The sequence below is a fragment of the Scomber japonicus genome, chromosome 1 (genome assembly GCF_027409825.1).
Source record: "Scomber japonicus isolate fScoJap1 chromosome 1, fScoJap1.pri, whole genome shotgun sequence".
Lineage (NCBI taxonomy): Eukaryota > Metazoa > Chordata > Actinopteri > Scombriformes > Scombridae > Scomber > Scomber japonicus.
In genome coordinates, this window is record NC_070578.1 from 28354477 (window position 1) to 28376674 (window position 22198).

The following is a 22198-nucleotide window of genomic DNA, read 5'->3' on the forward strand; positions in this document are numbered from 1 at the left end:
TTGCAGATAAGGTCAATGATCTCAAAGACTGCTGGAAAAGTAAAATAAAGCAGATCCATTAGAAACTGAAGGCATTGGAGGGGTTACAAAACTTCATACTGTTTAAACAATGCCTCTACATTGACAATAAAAACTCACACAACAATCATGAACTGTCACAGTAAGTTTATTTCATACTGAAACATGGCTGACCTATGATAAGCATTAACAGCTATCTCTGTGTTAGGGGAGTCAGGAACGTATTAGAGTGTTGCAAAACAGAGCATCTATGGTCACTGCACAAGCGTGACATGAGGGTAGGGAATGTTTGAAGTATCAGTAAATGTTAGAAAAAGGTTTTTGACTCAGTAATAATGCAAAATTGTGAGTTGAGTTTACAGAACAACTGCAATAGTGTTGAGGTGCTCAGTGGTGGAAGAGCCGCAGGTTGGTGTGCACCAGAGTGATGCCCTGCTCATTACAGGCATTAATCACAATCTCGTCAGCAGCAGAGCCTGCAGGAGCTGCGATGTACTCAACACCGCTCTACAGACACACACAGAGGGAAGAAACATTAGTAAAGATAGGTGGAAAGCTGTGTTGCCATTTTCAAAGCCAATAGAATTTCCAAACCACAGTAGCAGTGACAATTCAGTATACCTGCAGGCCATTTCCATGCAATATCTTAAAGTGCATACAATGCAAACCCCATGCTTGGTTGTAAGGTGTCATATTTACCCGTTTGGCACGATCTATGTTATCTCTGAAGGGGAAGAATGCGTCAGAGCTGACAGCCACTGCCTGCAGGGAGCTGATCCAGTTCTTCTTTTCAGTCTGTGACAGAAGCTCAGGTACCTCTTCATACATGGACTTCCACACTTCCAGGTCTGGACCCTATCAACACAATATGCTTGGATTTTTAAATTAATTTTCAAGGTACACTAGAAATGCACTAGAAAATGGCTATCCCTACAAAAAAAATAAAAAAAATAAATAAGGATTTACTTTGTTCATTTTAATATGTATATGCTAAAGCACTGTTACCACTTACCTCTCCAATAGTATCGCTGACATACTGGTCGATGGCGTTTGCCATCTCCGCTCGCTTCACACCGCTGCGGAACTTCATGGTCAGGACACGAGGGTTGTGTCTCAGCCACCAGTTATCAGCTTTGTCACCTGCCAACCGTGTGCAGTGGATACGAGACTGCTGACCCGCACCGATCCCAATAACCTGTGAGCCACACAACATAAATAATACTCAACATGACTCAGATTCTTCTCTCTTTACCCTTTTTCTCTGTCAGTTATCCTTCATATATTACCTGTCCGTCTTTAGCATAGCAGACAGAGTTGGACTGAGTGTACTTGACAGCGATGGTGGCCACAGTGAGGTCACGCACAGCTTCCTCAGAGAGCTTGAGGACATAGAAAGAATCAAAAAAGGGTCAACGCTTGTTATTTAGATAAGATTATGGTCAATAATAATCTAAAATGCCAAAGGAGGATGACCCTGAACACATTTATACACTGTACATCTTTATAATAGTGACTCACCGAGCCCTTGGACACAATGTTGCTAAAGAACTCCTTATTGATGAGCCCTCCGTTCCTCTTTTGTTTGAGATAGAGACCGAACAACACCCTCACCTCAGCCTCATCAGGCTCATACTCAGGATCCATCTGGGACAAACACACACATGAACTCAACTCTGTTTCTAATCATCTGTATTTGAATGGAAAAATAATAACTGACAAAAATCTCTCACTTGAAGGACGCAATAGTTGCCATTTTTCTTTTTGGAGAGGATCTTGAGTGCCTCTTCTTCATAACCAGGAGCGATGATACCATCAGACACCTGAGAGCAATAAGTTAAATCTTGACTGAGCAAAACAGATTTTAAACCAAACACTCAATTCCTCACATGATCAGTATTTTATTTTCCACAATACTGAGTGCATGATTTTACCTCTCTTGAGATAATCTTGGCAGTGGGAACGTCACAAACATCTGACACGGCAATGAAGTCTCCAAAAGAAGACATCCTGTCAGAACCTGGGAATGAAGAGAAGGTTAGCACATATAACATGTAAAGCTCAATGTGTAAATACAACAGGTGATCTGTAATTTATTGTTTTTAACCTCTTGCCCTGGCGTAGGCTGTGGCCAGCGGGGTGAGATCCTTCAGCATGTCGTGCACCATGCACACCTTAGCTTCCTCCTCAGTGAGAGGAACTCCTACTGCAGCTCCTTCAGAAGAAAAAAAAAATGCCAAGAGTAATTTTCAGATTCAAGGCACTTCATTCCAAGTTCACATTTTCACTGTGAGGATGTGTCAGCGTGTTTCTTTTCGTCTTACCGGCAGGGCTGACATGTTTGAAGGAGGTGGCAGCAGCCATACCGAGAGCGCCCTTAAGCTCCCTGACCAGCTGCCAGGCATTCAGAGCGTCACACAGGTTAATAAAACCGGGGGAGCCGTTGACCACTGAGAGCAGGCAGTGAGAGGAGTAGAAGCAAAAACACAAAATCCATCATGCATCAGGGTAAATTATTCGGGGGCAGTTTTAAAAAGCCCTTTTAGGGAATAAATTACATCTTTAAGGCTTCATTCTTACTTCATTTACAACCAAAAGCAAAAATGTATCTTAAACACAGACCATTATTGTATTTAAGGATGTCAGGGTGCTACGAGCCCCTGCAGTCTTACTGGTAAAATACACTTTGAGGATTCCTCTTCTGTTGCACTCACGGTAAGTTGGTCAGAGCTAAAAGCTAAATGCAAAATAAACTGCATGTAACAAATCAGTCAAGACAATTGTGATGTACTGTGGGTCTACCTTTGAGTGGGAGGGCTGGACGCATGGTGTAGAGTTGAGCAGGTGCTTGGTGGGGGTTCATGCCATAACGCAGGGGCAGCTGGGAAACACCTCTGCTGTACTGTCCACGAAAGTAGTCTGATATGGCGTCATCATACTGTGCTGTGTGTGTGAAAGCCTGAAGAACAAAGCACATGAAATACACTCTGATGAGGAAAAAATGTCAACATACCATGTGTGCTAAAGCAAAAATCATCCAACCTAAAGCCTTTATGACAGAGCACAACAGTTTAAAATGAAATAAAATGTGCTTCAGGATCAGGACTGACATAATACAATCTGCACATTTATAAGAGGCATTATCCCTAAAGTAAATTAACATCATTTCTGAGCTTACTGTACCCATTGACCTCAATGTGCAGTTCAGCCTGCATAAAAAGGTGAAAGTTCACAGGTGATCAAAAGTTAAACCCAGTAACCTAAACACATATTTCAACACTTGTGATAAAAAGTCTAAACTGGACTTTGTCTTACATTGACCCTCAGCTGTAAGTAAACAACAAAAATAAAGCAAGTAAGCACAGCAGCAACATTTCCTTGGTGATCACCTTTGTGCCTTTCCATACACTGACTGATGTGATCACTTAAGTATGAACAGTAAAAAAAAAAAAAAAAGATATTGACTGACTTTTGCCTCCTCTTATGTTTTGTAAGAATCCAACATGTGGTTAATATTACGCAACCATCATTTTAGGATTGAGGTCTGCTCACGCCTTAAAAAAAAAAAGAAAAGCGCCAACAACATGATTCACCTCTTCACCCAGAAACTGCGAGTCTTCGTTGAGATTGAAATGAGTCTGTTCTGAACAAGTCTGAACAGTGACAGCTGACAGTAACACACTAGAAATTCAAGTCTTTCCCATTTTAAAATACCGGTTTGAAGGGAAATTTTTCATTTCCTGCTTATGACTGAGCAAATCTGAATATAAAAAAATATTATTTCTCACAGAACCTTTTTCATATCTGAAACTTAGTATAATAACTTAGTTATTATTTGTGTACTTGAAGAGGAGAATCAGCAGGTTTCAGAGAGTTAACTGACCGACTAACCTATTTCCATTATACAATCATATGTAATTATTTTCTTGTTTAATCACTTAGTATAAAATGTTGGAAATGGAGAAAAACATTGTTTAATTGAAAGATTGAAAAAATATTAAAAGCAGCTTGTTTGGTCAGGCAAGCAGTCCAAAACCTAAAACACATTCAGTTCATTATCAACTTATCATCTGATTCATTTTTGATCAAATCAATTAATTGTTTCAGCTCATTGTATGATTTCTGGTTCTCAATTAAAAAACTAATTATACATTTGTAAGCTGCTGTGAGGCCTATTTAGTGTAGTTTATTTAAATCATTTGCAATTTATGCAACACATACATAAAGTAAATAATCATATGTCCTTGTTTTCTTCTTCTCTAAACAGAGTAATTAAAGTACATAAATGATTTAAAAAAAGAAAGGGGGGGGCATATTAAAAACATACTCAGAAACCCTCAAATCTTGATTTTTTTTTTAAGATTAAAAACAAAACTGAGGCCCTGACTTTTCATAGTACTTTTTGTAAACTTTGTTTTATACACCACTCAGAAAGGGGCCCTTAAACCCTCCAATCTGATCCAAATTCAATTCACCTACTTGCAAGTTAAAAGAGTAAAGGAAAAAACAAAGTTGTTTTACTTTGAGCGCCAGAGTCTTGCGTGTTTCCATGGTCGTATCTTTGTCTCCTGAACTCTCCATCTCCTTGGCCACCAGTGGGTAATCAGCAGGGTCACACACAATGGTTACCCGAGCGTGATTCTTGGCTGCTGCTCTCAGCAGAGTCACACCACCTGCATTAAAAGAAAAGATACATTCTTCAAATGCTCATGCCAGCAATCTAAGCATTTTTAATATTAGTGGTGTGAAGGATATCAACAAATACACTGTTTAATGCAATGTCATTGGTATTGTGCATTACAAGCGGTACAAGCATTAGTTTAAGTCGTTAGCATTATTCTACTTAACAGTTTGAAGCTATACACAATCTTTGCTGCACAACGCACCGATATCAATCTGCTCCACAGCATCTTCCACTTTAACATTCGGGTTAGAGACAGTCTTCACAAATGGGTAGAGGTTGCACACCACCACCCTGAAGAGAGGCAACAGAGAAGATTCATTTCATACTCTTCATCATCAACACAATAGACACAGCATCATCCTCTGTTTGAAAACACACAACCATGGTGCTCACTCTCTTACTTATTGTTAAAGGCGTTTCTTTACTTTTCATATTTTGGGTTTATTACACTTTCCTTCCCCTTCACTGTCTGTGTAATTTCCATATTGTGATACAGAAAGGTTAGCATGCAGCACAGAGTTAGTGTTAGTCAACTTTGGTAAAATCTTTTTTGACAGTTGTACAGCAATCCAACAACGCTTTCATCTAAACACTATCATTTTGACACAGCTCTGAACATCATGGGACAGAGTGTGATTTGACATTTTGACACTATTGTCTCATTCCAGTTTCTTAAATGTGAATTTGATGTTCACATTTGAGTTGATCAAAACAAAATAAGACATTTGAGGTTGCGCCGTAAGGAAATAATTGAGAATGAAAATGGTCATAAGTTGGGGCCCTAGTTCACACAAAGAACCATTTTGGGTGACTTTTCCCAATTTGTACCACGTAATACCAGTATACAAAAAGTACAATGAACTTTTAGGCCCAACACTTAAACAGCTCCACATCACAAAATAGTGGAATGAAGCAACTTAGAGCTTGGTGCTTGCCTTAAAATAAGGTAAAACTTCAGTAAATGTGTCAAATGTATCACCATTTACATTCACCTACTTTCAGCGTGATGAACTACAAGATTCTCTGTCCAATACATTTAGCTGCTAGGGCTCCAACTAACATTTATTTTCACTATCAATTAATGTGTTATTTAATCAGTAACATAAATGATTGTTTCACGAAAAATGCTAATCACAATTTCCCAGAGCCCATTGTCTTACTTCTGCTTGTTTTGTCCAACAAACACGTTCAATTAATAGATATGAAGCTGAATCAGAGAAGTTGTGACCAGCTGACATTTCTTTTACAAAATGACTTAAAATTTTTACAATACATACATTTATAAAACATTGTTGATCCATTATACATTTTCTGATAATGATAACTGATAATCTGTTGATTGATCACTTCAGCACAATTCGCCACATTCCTGCATATAGACTTTGTGCAGACTTTTTGTACTTCAGTGTTTTTTGTTAATTATTGTTTACGTTTTTGTCTATGTGTCTGATATAAGTATTTTCTCATTTGTTCATATTGACGCTGTTAAAGTAACTCTGAACAAGGATCTCATGAACTACAGACCTTCCTGTCAGTGTGTAAGCAAAGACCTAGATAAACATGCATTTCAGGGTTATTGTTAAGATGATCCATTCAACCTTCAACCTTCCTTCTCACCACATGCACACAGTTGAGAAACACTTCAAATTTGTCAGAATCATTGATACACAGAAAGACATCTATTAAATGTCTGAGTTAAGCAATCAGTGTATAATCAATCATGTGCTATCCCTATCAGGTTTAAATCAAGTGAGCAGTTCAATTCACAGTAAAATATGTGATCTAATCTTGAGACTTAAACAAATAAGAGTCACAAGACAAGCTTGCAGGAGCAGCACCTTCCAAATTAACCAGTCGCTAAAATCAACTACACGTGTCTCCTGATGCTACAATGCACGTCTATACTCTAATCATAGAAGCTTGTGATCTGCCTGACAGACAAAGGTCATGCACGCTCTTTGAGTCAACTGGGATTTGTAGCAATTCCCTTAAAATTCATCTTTCTCCCTCTTTTGTACTTAAATCGCTGCACCACCAATTCTTAAATTGTGATTGTGATTTCTTTGAATCCACATGATCACATCTTTTCCAGTTATTTTTTCTCCTCCTTATCCTCCTCTCACCTAACCAGACTGTAGCCCAACTTCTCCATGTCTGCAGTGTCAGATGGGGTTTTCCTGGCCAGGATGCCTCCATGGACAGCAGGATGCAGGGTCTTCACCCGGCCTCCCAGCATCTCTGGGTGTCCAGTCAGCTCTGACACATCCCTGACATCCAAAGTAGAGAGGGAGGTTAGTGCAGGAAAACACACAAAACTACACTATCTTTTGATACAATATGAAGGGTCAACCTGAGTCTGAGCACCCACCTGACAGAGAGTCCAGCATCACGCAGAGCTTTGGCTGTACCACCTGAGGCGACCAGAGACAGCCCCACATCCACCAGCCTCTTGGCAAACCCCAGCAGGTCAGTTTTGTCTGACACACTCAAAAGTGCTGCAAAGACAGATTGAGGAGACACTTGACAGACTTCTTTATACACACAAAAAGAGAAGTTAAGCTATGTTTTTAGCAAGACAAAGCTGACCACGTTGCCTAATGTTAGCTAGCGAGCTAGCATCCTTCATGTCGCAGGGGAAAAAACACTTTAATCATGGCGACAGAGAGATAATTAAAGAAGATAAAGTCTTACCAAGCTCTGAAGAGGCCATGTTCACAGTCACAGTATGAGTCTGCGGTCAGTGTGCGTGTCAGGAAGGTTTCGGCTGAGTCTCGCCTCAGTTTCACATGCAATCACTACAGTGACAAATCTGCAAGTTTTTCAATGCTTCATCATGTGCTTCAAAAGTTAAAAAAAAAAAAAAGACCCGCCCAGCTGAAGTCGGCCCGCCCCTTACAAACGAGCACACCCGAGCGGCGCAGAAAATACGCATTTTTACTGTAACGAGAGGAAAGTTTGCAGGTTCAGTTTGTCCACAATTTACCTCAAAACAGAGCACACCGCCACATTCATTATTTGAACTCTGCCGTTTTCCCCTACTAGTGGTGCTGTAGAGGGGCGTTTGTTGTGCAGGTTCTGGTGGATGAGCACATGGTTTGACAGACACATGGGTGTATGATGCAACCTCCGTACAGATACACATCCACATGCCAAAATGTACAAGTCAAGGCAGCAATGCATTATTAAAAACAAGAAGGACGAAACAATGTAAGTTTAACATTACATTAAAACTTTATAGTCTGGACAATAAAAATCAGCATTTTTCTTAAAATAGAAGTTGGGCTGAGGTCTCCAAATGTAACCACACACATGACCCCTCGTGCTCTATGGATGGAGGCACTTTCATAATAATCATGATAATCCTTCCCATTGTCGGCCTCATATAGTCACAGAAAAAGTAAAAGTAACCTAAATATTGCACATAATATTAAAGAAAGTTATAATGTACATGATAATATTATTGTTCTGCCACAAGCTTCTGCTTAAATGCATATGTGGACAGATAGACTCCTGCATACACACACGAACACACAAACACACACTACTGTATTTGTACTTGTGTGTCTGGTGTGTCATCTTTGATTTCCCCACCAGAGGGCAGATGTGGCCTGCGCAGTAAAAATGACTGATTCCTCGATCTTCTCCCTAAAATGTCATAAATTCACATTTTCCCTTCACATATAATCAGCAGATTACAAAGTGTATCCACAGATAAGTCTGAAGGTTTGCACCATTGAACCTTCATTTTTAATTCAAAGATCCTCAATAATTTTGATCATAATTCAGATTATGAAGACACCCTTTTAGGCTACTATCAGAAAATCTGAGGTTCTCACTCACTGCTTAAAAAAAAGGGTTATAATAATGAAAACTATGCTTTTTGTGCATTTTTATTGACAGTGAAAGCTGATTAAAAATCAAATGAGCAGACTCCTAGTGTTAGTGTGTCGCTGATCAGCATGAACTGAAGGTTACACTGACACACATAGAAGGGCCACACGCATCATGTTCCCAGTAATTGGTAAAACACCTGTAACATACATTTCCTGCAACAATAAATGACGCCCATGATTACATTCCCACCCCTGCCACGCCTTTTCAATAAACTTTATGGGCAAAAACGGTGCCTTTTTCATGCTTTAGAACAGCGTTTTGAGTCGGACAGATGTGAATTTATTGGGGCCCGTCACTCACTCTCCACTTGCCCATTAGTTAAGTGACAGGACCGGGTCCGGGGAAACCTGCAATACGTGTGATTACGTTAAAAGATCGGACAATCTGTTCATATTTACGTAATGAGCCCGACATTTTGCTGATTGATTAAACTACAGGGTGTAAATATTTTAAAGGGTCGCTGATTTATAGTTCAACAAAGCAAAAAGAGGCCGATTTATTTGTATAACTATGAAAATGGGGGGTTTCTGGTAACCACTCTGTGCTTGACATCTCAGGGGTGACTTGAGTGATTCAAAAGACAGTGAAACATTTTTTATTGAAAGACACAGGCTCACTATGCATTATTGGTTAAAAAAAAAAAAGAAAAAGAAAGAAAGAGCTAAGGCCGTCAGCACTTTAGTCGTGCTGGCTGTTGAGAAAAGTGACAGCATTATCAGCAGCAGCTGTAACTTATGCAAGGATTTTTTAATCAACATGACTGGTGTATTCAGATTAAATTAGAAGAGAAACGGAATCAATGACCTCCATATATTGCTCCACTGCCTTATCAATTAGCTGTGATTTTTGTACTGTGTCAGAGGGGCCTGTGTCATAAAACAGGCCAAATGGCATTTGTCATAGAGCTGACAAGTCACACAACTAAATGAGCTCCTATTGATTCGCATGATTTTTCATCAGCCAAATTAAAAGCTGCAGTTTGATAGAGGTTCAGTCTGCATGCGTGTTGTGTATACTCTATTCGCCCCTATTAAATCAAGTCTGAAAAGTTCAATGAAAACTCCTTTAGAGTCCTTCGAGTTAGACATGCTGGTGGTGTTAATTTAGGGAATTGAGCAGGATATTTGATGCTGCAGGGTTTTCAGCTTCTGGTTAATTATCAGTAAGTGATTGTGAGCCATTGACCAGTTTCTTTAAAGCTCCCAAACATCTTTTGTTCTGTGTTTTTTTTCCATTCCTCTGTCGGCCTTGAGATTTCTTCCCTTTTTCCTGTCACAGGTTTGTTGGTAGCAGTTTTGATTTATCTGAATTGTGGGTAAATATGTGATTGTGGGCTACAAATACAAAAATGACCTGATCTGACTAAAATAAATGTATATTATTAAGCTGCTCCTGTATTGTAATATTGATGGCATGGAAATAAATGTGAGTAATAGCGATCATTTAGTTGATTAATTTTACTTTTTCCTAACCAACAGCAACTGCTTTTCTAAGATCCATGAATGTATGAGGATGATTTTACATTTCATTTCACACTAAATTCAAATAATAACACATCAGTGTATTTGCACAAACCTTCACTTCACACAGAGAAACAGACCCACTATCTGATCCAGTACAGGTCCCTCACAGATTACAGGTGATGTATGAAGGAAAGTTTATTTGTATGTAATGATGTATTACTCTTGATTTGGACATTCAGCTATAGACGTAGGATGATATGACCCCATAAAGTAACCTAAATCTGCACACATTCACAAAAAGCATGTGCAATATGATTATTTTAATCTGCTTTCTCACTATGACTCATTTCTCCTTCATATAAACTTGGCAACACAGTGAATTATTTTAAAGATGATTGCTGATATTTCTTAAAAACATTTCTGGGAAAAGAACAACAACTTAAACCTGACTGCTTAACCTTGAGATTCTTATCAGTTCCTTCTTGTTTTTGAGCAGCATGATGCAGCTTCAGAGTCTCTGCTGAAAGTCCCATCAGTGTTTAAAGGCACTTCCAATTATTGTAGAGCTCTGTCTTGTTTTTTTATTTTTATTTTACAAGATGAGCCAGTGTCTTTCCAGCCAGTTAAGAATGCATCTAATCACTATATAAATATGTGACTGTGGTCTGAGAAGGGGCTAAACGACACCATACGGCCTGTCCTCCCATCTGCTCTTTAATCACAGCCTTTTACATGAAGGCCCAATAAAACGCCCCACCACAGTCACGCACAATCATCGTGCTGTTGCTCGGTGGAAATTAAAATGGGCCTGTGTGACATCACCATCAGGCTTTGATTGCTTTACTTCCTCTTCATTAACTTAATTATTTGGCTATCAGTAAACCCCACCGAGTAATTAATATCTAAGAGCTCTCGTAATAAATTAAAATCGCTAACTGAGAATTACTTTGGATGTGCTCTTGCTTTGCCACCAGATACAACCAAAGACGGGAAAAGAGTTGAAGATGTTAACACAGAAAAGATTTATTTGTCTAAAAAATTGGGTTACAATTCACAAAGTTGTCTTAACTTGTGATTTTTTTCTTTTCTTTTCCATTGTAATACATTTTAAAGCTATAGCAAGAAGAGCACGACAAACTCATTCAACGCTAAATTAGAAATGAGTCAATACTTTCCTCTCCGTGCAGCTAGCATCTTGGTCACTTTTCATGACGTTCCTTTGATAACCTTTCAGTCTAAACACACTCATTTCCAATCAGGAAGTTTGACAGCTTCTTCTTTTCTTTTCTTTTCTGTTTTTATTTCAGTTAGACCACAAACAAGTTTCAGATAAATACATGTATGATTCATCTTTGCAATCATTCAAATAAATTAAATTCATTTACATGGAAGCGACAAGAACAAATTCATTAACATCATCAAGAACAAAAACAATATGAGTCCAATATCACATCAATATTCACACAAAATGCACAAAGTAAATGTAGAGTGAGATCTTTCTGCCTTGAAGATGTCCAACGCAGCAGATGTTTCGGAGCTTGTCTTATCCCCCCCCCCCCCCCTTGTTCAACTTTTTTTGTCGTCACAATGTACTGTACATTCTTACGCTGTCTGAATGCACTACCGTTTGCTTGTCTCACTTGTGTGTTTACCGAGTGGAGCCTCCAGCTATCAGTGGACAGGATCAAAGACAAAGAAACTGACAGGCAGATTCTCAGGTAAACAGCTAAATCTGAGGAGGATATGAGCACCTTCTCCCTCCCCTGTGGCATGCTATGAAATTTACAGTGCTTAGAGATGATTTTATTCACAGATAGTTTATACAGTATAGCTGTGTCATAATCATGAGTCTGTTTGGACATGGGAGGACAGACTTCCTCTTGTCTGGGAGAGTGTTTGGTAGCTGAATAATGAGTGATTCCAGCAAAAAGTCCTGATTGGAACACAGAATCATTCACAGAGCAGACCAGACAAAATATATGACCATGACCCCAAGCTCAAACATGTCCCAGTGTCTCTGTCATCTGTTACTCTGGATATCAAACCATGGTGTCCTCCATGTAAAGGTCTTTTCACAGTCCTGCCCCGATCTTCCTGTCACCTCCTCCTACTTGCACCCCCTCCAGCTCATCATCGGAGAAAGGGCTGTGGGGATTGTAGCCAACGTCGGTGCCACGCTGCAAGAAGTCCGTGGATCGTGGCATCCCAACGCCGTTACCCATAGCAACAGAAAAACCATGCTGGGCTTCCTCCTCTTCCTCCTCCTCCTCGTCCTCCTCTTCTTCCTCTTCACCGTCCTCCAAATCCAGATCTATCTCTCTGTCATCTGGATTCCTGGGTCGTCTGCTCTCATCGGATTTGTTAGTGGCTGTTTTCCCTCCGCTGCGTAGTCGCTCAGCCTCGGACTGGGCCGAGGCAGTGGCCTGCTCCTTCGCCTTTCGACTGCGCTTCCACTTCATCCTCCGATTTTGGAACCAGATTTTGACCTGGAAAGAGATGACAGAGCAATGGAAATGATGGTCAAATGTATGAATTATAGTCCAGAGTTTGTGTGAATAGATTTCATAACACATTTTTGTTATTAAAAAAATCTTTATATATTTCTCTCATTGTCTGAAGTGGGATTCCTCCTTTGTTGTTCTCCCTCAGCTACCCTTTTTCCTCTTTTCCCAATGCTATTCCAATTGTAAAACTCTCTGAGACAAATCTATTATTCAGGGCAACATAAATAAAATTAACTTCACTTGACTTGAATATATGCCAGGACAAAAATTATTTGTAGACCTTCTGATTCACTTTTCCTTTCTCATTGACACTAATGTACAAATCACTAGTTTTTCAGTCAAATATGATTCAAGAGGAAGTTCAGAATTTAGAATCCATTAAAATATATACATTTTTGTTACTCTATAAAACCTTAAACAACTTCTCTGTGTAAGAACATGATATATTTAGTTTGTGCAATGCACTTGATAGAAAATATATCTATATATGATAAGAGTGTAATATAACTCAGCAACACTATCAGGAATTTGCAATTAAAATAGAAACAACTGCATAAATGGTGAAATGCAAAGTCAGACCAGTTCAGATATTAACCCTAATATACTGTTTATATTCTGCCATTTTACAGTATTCCATAATTAGTCTTTATAGATCATTTCCAAACCACAAATCATTCATTAATACCTCATCAGTCATGAATAAATTGATGAATAATCCCCCATGAGGCTTTCAGAGAGGGTTAGGGTTAGGGTTAGCAGAGAGAGTATTTTCTTTAGTTTTTACATTTTTTTGTTGATGGAGAAAAAACATTTACAATCACACTATATGATGCTCCAACTTTACATTACACAGGAAAACAGAACAATTGCAATTCATCATATTGAATGTGAGGAAATGGTGGTTTTTGATTTTCTTAATAAATATTGATTATGAACACTTAATAAAAATGCATGTCAGCTGCACTTAAATGTTTCTTAAAAAGATGAAATATTTCCATTTTTGTATATTTTGGGTCACATTGGGATAAGTCATCACATTTCTGGCTAAAAGAAAGGTGGTTTTTCTTCTGTCAAATGTAAAAATGGTTCAAATTACACCCTGAACAATGTGTAAAGGTTGAAACAGCCAAAGGTGACTAATATCCCCACAATAATTAAACAGTGTAGAGACATACAGTAATGTGTCTGCTGTTCAGTGTGCATCTCTACATGACTTTGTTGTATCCATACAACATTTTTAACATGTCAGTCACATTATTTTTTAAATAAATTATTATTTCTATGTCTGCCCCTTACTGTTATAAGAGAATTAACTGATTGTTTTTATGTAACATCTACAATGGCTAAGTGTAGTGACTACAAATGGACTGGATTATTTTTGGAGCTCTTGCTTTGGTTTATGGTGAAATTTAGGTTGTTTTTTAGGATGAAATATTTTACATGATTGAATCAGGAATATTAATCATGATTTTATAACTGCATCTGTTTAATTCTGATGCGATTTGTGGCATATTTAGTGTTATCTGTCTCATTTTTATTGGTCTCTATCATAGCCAGGACACAGCTGAATTATATTTTCCTGGTTAAATAATAAAATAAAAATGGCTATAATGTCTTTTGGAGTTATCCACTAAAGGTTCCTGCTCTACGTTAATTATAATAATCTGTTCAAATCCAATTATCTTACACAAATACATGGTTTTGATGTTGGATGAGAATGCTGTGACTGGCCTGTTGCAATTTGCATTCGCCTTGACACAATATGAAGAAGACTGTTGTGTTTTACTACATCTACACTCTACACAGCCATGCACCTCATGTTGTTGTGAGGTGGACTCTCTCTCTCTTACCTGTGTTTCAGTCAGCATGAGTGAGGTGGCCACTTCAAAGCGTTTGGGTCTGGACAGGTACTTGTTGAGTTTGAACTGGTTCTCCAGCTCCAGGAGCTGCTGACTGGTGAAGGCGGTCCGGGGCCTCCTGCACTTCCCTAACAGACCTGACTGAGGGCCCGCTGGAGGAGACAGAGCAAAATGATCAGCTTCAGTACATCTGTGGCTTCATAGATGACATTTACCTCCAGTTATTTTATGACATCTCATTTCATAGTAAATATAATAGGTCTCAGACTTAATTTGATTTCTTGCAGGGTTTTCTATTAAACACACAATTGAGATCTTTAGAGAATATCCAGGTATTAAAGTCTGAAACATTTGGCTGCCTCTAGTCTTATTTATGTAATATCAAGGACATAGGAAGTTCAATATAATTTTGCGGGTGGGAACACGCACACATATGCCCGCACTCACTGGCCATCATTAACAATAATAGCTTTACTCCAGTTTATTGTTGACGGGGGGGAACGGCTGAAGCTGGCGCAGAGGCCATAAAAACACAGGCGTGCCATTAACTTAATGAAAATTCAATGAAGGCTTTTGGGATTTTATTGATGAACTACAGAACGTTTTAGGTGTTTGTTTATAGTTTCTTCGTCACACAAAGACAGTTTTCATCCGGTTGGCGTTTATAGAGAAATAAATGGGCCAAAATTAAAATATGACACAGATATGAGCAATAAATCGAGGCCAAGGGAAAATGTATGGCTGTATATCCGCATAGATCCTCAGTGCATCCCTTCTTTGAATAAAACAACTCCCGGAGACTGGGAAAGCTTGCTTTCAAAAATGGGTTGTAAATTATAGTAATCATAATGGCTGCGCAATGAATGAATGCCACTTCAACCTAAATAACGAAATTAAAACGCTTAGTCAGTTTCTTTCGAAATCACCAATGAAACTATATTAAACGTTTACTTTAAAAAAAAATCATATTTAAGCATAGAAAGATATATCATTTAAATTTTAAATCAATGGTTGTGATTATTCTGAGCATGAAAAGTCAAGTAAATATAAAAAAGACTGATAACTAATTAACATGGAATGATTAATGTGACTAATTATTTATATAATAATTGCAACATTATTGTTTTTTGAACAACAACTAGGTTATTATTATCATCATCGTCGTCGTCATTATTATTATTATTTTTATTATCATTATTATTATTATTATTAGTAGTATTATCATCATTATCGGCATCTAAATCGAGTTAAGTCAAAAATAAACTCGGTTACAATCAGCCATTGTGTTGAATGAGTTTACAACTCAGCGGCAGATTCCTCAGAAGTCAAACGACCTGATTAGATCGTCTCCTTCCTGTAAAAATGATCCACTTTCGATTGCGTACAAGTGACACATGTTTGGGTCTGTTTCTGAATAAATAATAATAATAAAAAACATTTTGCACATGAAAAAATTTACACCTGAATTCTCTCATTTCACTTGGAGTTTATTTTAAGCTATTTTTGGCCCATGAAATTATTTTATTTGATCATACTTACAGCTGTAATCTGGCAGTCGTGGCATCATGATCCCAGCGCGGATCCAGTGCTCCAGAGGCAGAGATCCTGCCATGGCAGCAGCCTTCAGGTGCTCTGGGTACGTCTGTGTCAGCTGCGTGAAACCGGTGTAAGCGAACGCGGGGTGCTGGCCACCCAAAGCTGATAATGGGTACATGGGTGCAGGATACATGGCGGGAATTGCCCCATGGTGCAGTGAAGCGAGTCCTTGGTGCTGGAGATTTAGAATACTCGGCTTGGGGATTATTCCGGTCTGAAGTTGTGAGGCCCGCGGAGATGGAGTGTCCGCACGGCGGCAGGAGACCGGGCTGCCGGCGGGGCTGTCACTGCTCAGACCGGGGGAGAGGTCTCGGCTGCCCCGGTTTGTCTCATCGGCGAGCAAAGCGTCGATTCTGAAGTTTTTTGATTTCTCCATGATGGCTTCACTCAGGAGGACTGCAGAGTCTTAAAGAAACAAACGTGCCAAGTTTGGCGGGTGCGCACCTGTGCCGTGCGTCAGAGCACCTAGAGAGTGGATCCTCTTCCACTCACAAACTCATGTTCTTCTTTGTGTTTTCTCAAAACTTCAGTCTGGACGGGTCACCACACACGTTATAGATTTATACTATTCAAAAATAAGCATCAGTACATTATCAGCTTGTATCTTAACTACTAATGATCTTCGAAAAGGATCTCTCTGGCTCTGACTCGTTTACTGACATTTGCATCCCTCCATCTATTTCCTTGGGACTGCAGTTTACAGATGTTAGCCTACCTAGTAAATGTCAGTTTGTAGGATTGCTACCGTGCTGGTGTTTAATGCTAACTTCACTAAGTACACACAGAGGTATGTGTCTCACTCCATCAGCCGTCCTTCTCCACCCCTGCAGGCCGGTGTGAGCTGGGATTGGCTGGAAGCTGAGCCGCTCTGACGGGCCTCTAATCAGCTAATTACTCGCTCGTTTCTCACCCCAGAAAGCATTCTGAGTGAGGTAATGTCCAACCCCTGTCCCGCCTGCAAACACCTTCAACTGCATCAAAGCTTGAAGGTACATTAGAAGATTAGCCAATTGTATTTTCAGTATCTATCTTACTGCCAGCTCATACTCACCACAGATTGCATCTACCTTGCCATAAACAAAGAAATACACCGCTTTGATTATCCAAATCAGTGGTGCGAACATCTTCCACACCTTAGCAACAAATATTGGCTCTTTTTCAGCAGTCTTAATGGTATTGGGTACCTTCATTTGCGTGATGATATGAAAAAAAAAAAAAAATCTCACATTGTGTCCGGTATTTAAATCATTAATATTAATGGCATGCTTCATTCTCATAAGGCCATATCGACGCCATTAAAGTTTACGACCAAGAATTGCACACAAACCGTATAAAAGTGTAATGACTTGGCAGAAGAGGCTATAAGTTAATTGGCCTCCTGCTTAATGTGAACTAATGCCATTTTAAGACCTGAAAAAGCTGAGGTGCATCAGTCTGACTTATTCTCTAAAAACTAGTTACGTGTAGTAGGCTATGTCAATTGAATGCAACGCACGAGGTCTAATTTCACTGACATGATGCATTCCTCGCAAAAAATGGTAAAATAGTAGCTTATTATAAAGTGCAGTCTGTAGAGAATCTGTGAAAACGTGAATTAAAAAGTGTGCTTCTTATGTGAAACTTTAAATCCGAGAATATTCCAGCGAGTATCAGCACGCTGCTACAATGCAAACAAGGGCTTACGTCATGCTCAACAACATCTATGAAATGTTGAGCATAACTAGATATTGATTATTTGAATTTTAATAGTTAATTTAAAGTTTCAATGCATTTAAAAAAAGCATCAGTTCTGCACTGAGCTCCAGATCTTTATGAAGGAAATTCTGTTTTGCTAAATATCTGTATTTATTTTTTAGTGTTGACAGTCAAAGCCAAACCAGGATATTATAGTTGAATAGCCCCAAACTAACAGTGTCTATATTTTTCATGTGTTTATTTAGTAAAAGGTTCTGACAAATGTCCTGTACTGTAAGTTTTCACACTGCCATGAATATATTGTAATTCTGGTGGGGGGAAATTAACCAATTTATTTACTTATTGTTGGCCCAAACAGTCAAATTCAACAACTTTATTGACTATTCAGGATGGGATTCTGGAGGCCTATAAGTGCACCATGAGTATGTTTTTAAGTTTTTGTTTTATCAAGAAGATGACTTGTGTCAAGTCATGTCCTCGTGGGTCCTTATCTTCTTTTGCATAATGTTTTTCTCCTACCTGTGTACCAAGTGTGCATTTGACAAAATTCACTATGATGATTGGAGTTTATTAAATAATTCCTCTAGAAGTGAACATCACAAGTCATATTTGGTTTAAAAGTCGTTAAATGAAGGTGTTACATCAGTTTTTTAGTGGCTTCATCACTTTATCAGTGGTAACACCTTCAATAACAAATGGTCAGTCTTGTTTTTGTCTTAAATGTCACAAAGTTACAGTCTAATCCAAACTGCAGCTCAGGCCTCCACCCTAGAGCCTCTAAATCTAAGGAAATTGAAATCCATTCCGCTGATATGAATAAAACACTACTACATTGGGGGGGAATCTTTTCAAGGACCCCCACTCATGCTATGTTATGTGTGTGCGTGTTGTTGACCTCCAGAAAATTGGAGAGGTCTGGCAGGTCCGCCCACTCCTCTCTCTCTTTCTCTTTCCCCTTCACCACAGTAGCTCTCTCACCCTCAGCTCTCTATCAGGCAGATTACCGCCTGTCTCTGGCGCTGATATAGAGGTAATTTGCTCCAGGGAAATCAGTGCTGCTTTCTGCCTGTTTCTCTCAACCTCTTCCCCCCCGAAGCCTCGTTCCCTTGCTTTTATGATTTGAAAGTAATTTAAATAGGCAGGCCAGGGGTAAATCCGTCACCCAGTCCTGTTGACAGAGGTGCACAAATTAAATTGAATCAGTGCCTGAAACTGTGGCCCTGTAGCCAGTGTCAGCTGCCTGTGCCTGAGCAGTGCTTTGCACAATGTTTTCTCCTTGACGGGATCAAATGGTGTCGTAAGAGTGTGCATCCGCTTGCTAGTCCAATATTGGTATTTTTTAATAATAAAAACAAAAGAAAAAATCCCCAAAATGTTTCTTTTGGAATACTAAAGAATCAAGCAAGTTAATAATTAACAAATAAGTACACAAGTAAATAAAAAATTGATGAACAAATGCTGATTTTAGGATGCTTTGTGAGATGTGAGCACTCATGCCTGTATTAACCTGTCTGGGGGCCCCAACAGTAAATTAGTAGTTGAACTTCAATGTTGTAAATATCAATCAATCAACTTTTGTGCAAAAGTTGATATGCAATTAACTCAGGGATTCTGGTGCCACTGTCAGTCTGGGTCAGTTGTCCGCTTTACTTGCGTCCTAAGGTAAGCATTTATCATGTCTTCCTGTGTAGAAAATGTGCAGTACGTTTCCTATCACATTTAAAGTTGTCCCGTTGAGTTTTATTGCAAACAAACAAAAGTTATATTTAAATTCAGTGTTACTCAACAAAACTCATTATGTGTGTGATATGTCCAACACGTCCTTCCAAGCTAAATTTGTTATGTCATCAACAACTCTTGATGTGTTACTGCCACCAATAGACCAGTGGAATAGTGTGAAGCCATTGGCTTGTGCAAACATCTGCACATCCTTGTGCGTGTATGCAAGACCAAATAAAATTCATAAAAACTTTGAGCCACAGCTCTAATATTGTGGTTAAAAACTCCATAGGGCACCTTTAACATGAGAAGTAATTGCATTTTCAATAACAGACACTGAATACCTGTTACAGATACATATAAATTGAGCATTTTTGCTTTTGCATCTCAGCTAATAGCAGAAATAGAAATGTGATCCTGTATTGATCCCTTTAGAGAAAAACCTTTTAGAGGTGTACAGCCGCAGTGCAGTGCAACCACACTTGTACCATTTACTCTGTTGCTGAGGGACATTTTAGTGTAGATGACACACATTTGAGTCACACAACAGCAACCACAACTACCTCATAATCTGGGTGTAGTTCATCAAGTAGATTATCTGACAAAGGTGAAACTTCACTGGAACTTCTTGAGATCTCAATGGAGGGCCACTTAATATTGAATCCAACATACAACCTTAAACTCTCATTCCCTTCTTCCTCTTCCTCTGTTACATATGCCCTCTTGAACTCTATGCAGAACTCTCAAAATGCAGCACACACCTTCCCGCCGTGTGAGTACATTTGGTTCAAAGGGGCCGCCAGCCCTTGATGCTGCACTACAAAGCCACAGTTTATCGAGGAGTTATGCGTCAGTAAACTTAGCAGCCAACAGGAGTTTACTGAAACATTAAAGAGCTTATCAGCAATTACAGGCATATTTTTCAATCATTACCACAGCTCTCAGACAGCTTGCCCTGTCTTAAAACTAATACAGGTCTGTGTGCAAGTTGTTCGACTAGTCAGCACATTACTGACTCTCACTGGGTTGATGATCCTTGCTGTTTTTTTTAACCTATTGATATGACCCTTCATGCTGTTAACATTAAGTTTAAACTGTACAGAGGCTGAAATAAGCAACATTTCTAATTGCACAGGTGATTTGAAAGCATGTCGACACCATGCAGCAGTGTGGTGTGTGTTTATGTGCCCATTCCTATTTCTGCAGTTCTTTTACGCCTTTTGTGGCACATGTGACCTTCGGGGACGTTGTCGACATGCACCTGACTTTTCCCACCATGACTGCAGTACAACATCCCGACCATGGCTGTGATGAACGATCCATGTGCACAATGGGCTTTCTGTGAAGTGAAAATCAGCTCTCCATACCCCCCAGTAATTAGACTAATTCCCACACCGTTAAAGACAGATGATAAATCAGCCAGCTTTCTGCCAGACCTTGAGACCAAAATTAATGTTGTCTCATTAAGGAGATAAAAGTAATTTATTAGAGTTTTACTTCTCTTCTCAGTCTCTGTACCCTGTCCCCATCATTTATTAACCAATATTGAGCTTTGCCATATGACATCTAGCCCACTGCATGTGAATCTCCTTCTGTCACCCACTTTGGCCCCTTCCTGCTCATCTCCCTCTCTCTCTCAAACCAGTTGTGTATCAGCACTTTCAAGAGCTGCTGGTACAAAATGCAGTTCTTTGCAAAGAAAATATGTCTGTTTCCTGTGAACCTAATAAATGGCAAGGCACATACAGGCCATTCTTTTCAAAATTGTTGCTAACAAAGCTAAAGATTACGGTGTTGAGAAAACAAATTTTGCTATCTGCTACTTAAAACACTTTACTTTTGGATTCTGATTTTGGACTCATGTGTTTGAATTTGCTGCCGCTCTGATTTGTGACTGGCTGGAAAATGACAGACAAAACAGGAATTTTCATAAACTAAGTTGAGATAATAAGAACTTGTTGGTCATAACATAAACCTGTATGATTATTAGGTATAATTTTTGAAATGGGAATTCATGATGACGACAAACACGTCTGCCAATTCGCATCTCTATTAGCACTAAACACAAAGTACAGCTGATGGTGATGGGAATGTTATCAGATAGTCATGAACCAAAGAATAAAATTCCAAAAAAGTTAAAAATCCAAGATTTTGTGGAAATCCCTCTAAGAGTTGTTGAGACGTATCAATAAGGATCAAAGTGATAGTGGTTGGACTGACTGACCAACATTAAACAGCTGAAGATGAAACTGACTACCATTTAATTTCTATTTTAAAATAAATACTGTATCTGAATTCCACAATTGCATAAGAGCATGGATGATTATTTCCATTATAAAATAGAATATCATAAATAATCATATAACAAGATGCTTCAGATAAATCAAACATCTCAAAAATGTATTACATTTTATGAGTGAATGTTACACTTTAGGTTACAAAAGTAACTGTAACTGTGTTTAGAAAAATGAAACAATCCTTACATATTTGTGCATGTAAAGATATCTAAATGAATGCATGGTGCTGGAAGGAAAAGTGCTACCTTTGCTTTGACATTTGATCTGATCTGAATAGCTCCCTTGCATTGTTCCAATGTGATCTTAGCTAATCAATGGCAGCTTAATAAAGTTGACAGGTTTGATGAGCCACAATAGAGGGAGAGCAAATAAAACATCACAACTTTAGAGTCGGCTTCAGATCTAAATTGGGGGATTTCAACCTTGCGGCTTTCTTTCTCAGCTCACCTGCTTATTTTTCCACACAGGAAAC

At 38.9% G+C, this 22198-nt stretch overlaps 2 protein-coding genes across 3 annotated transcripts; both read right to left on the reverse strand.

Annotated features, from left to right (window-relative positions):
* Window positions 1–150: 150 nt before the first annotated feature.
* atic (5-aminoimidazole-4-carboxamide ribonucleotide formyltransferase/IMP cyclohydrolase) lies at window positions 151–7561 on the reverse strand. Its single transcript, XM_053322948.1, has 15 exons — window positions 7391–7561; window positions 7068–7194; window positions 6823–6966; window positions 4902–4990; window positions 4537–4688; window positions 2818–2974; window positions 2340–2465; window positions 2123–2230; window positions 1950–2035; window positions 1749–1838; window positions 1537–1662; window positions 1305–1397; window positions 1031–1213; window positions 718–873; window positions 151–525 (listed from the first exon to the last, which is right to left on the reverse strand). Exons 1-15 carry the CDS (start codon window positions 7407–7409, stop codon window positions 406–408), a joined length of 1776 nt encoding a protein of 591 aa, XP_053178923.1. The 5' UTR covers window positions 7410–7561; the 3' UTR covers window positions 151–405.
* A 4552-nt stretch (window positions 7562–12113) lies between these two features.
* Window positions 12114–16391, reverse strand: mnx2b (motor neuron and pancreas homeobox 2b). Of its 2 annotated transcripts, none has more exons than XM_053320726.1 (3): window positions 15959–16391; window positions 14411–14571; window positions 12114–12542 (listed from the first exon to the last, which is right to left on the reverse strand). In XM_053320726.1, the coding sequence occupies exons 1-3, from the start codon at window positions 16389–16391 to the stop codon at window positions 12129–12131; spliced, it is 1008 nt and encodes a 335-aa protein (XP_053176701.1). In that variant the 3' UTR covers window positions 12114–12128. The 2 variants fall into 2 exon arrangements, with proteins under 2 accessions (XP_053176701.1, XP_053176693.1); XM_053320718.1 differs by having other exon boundaries at window positions 14411–14574; window positions 15938–16391.
* Window positions 16392–22198: the final 5807 nt, after the last annotated feature.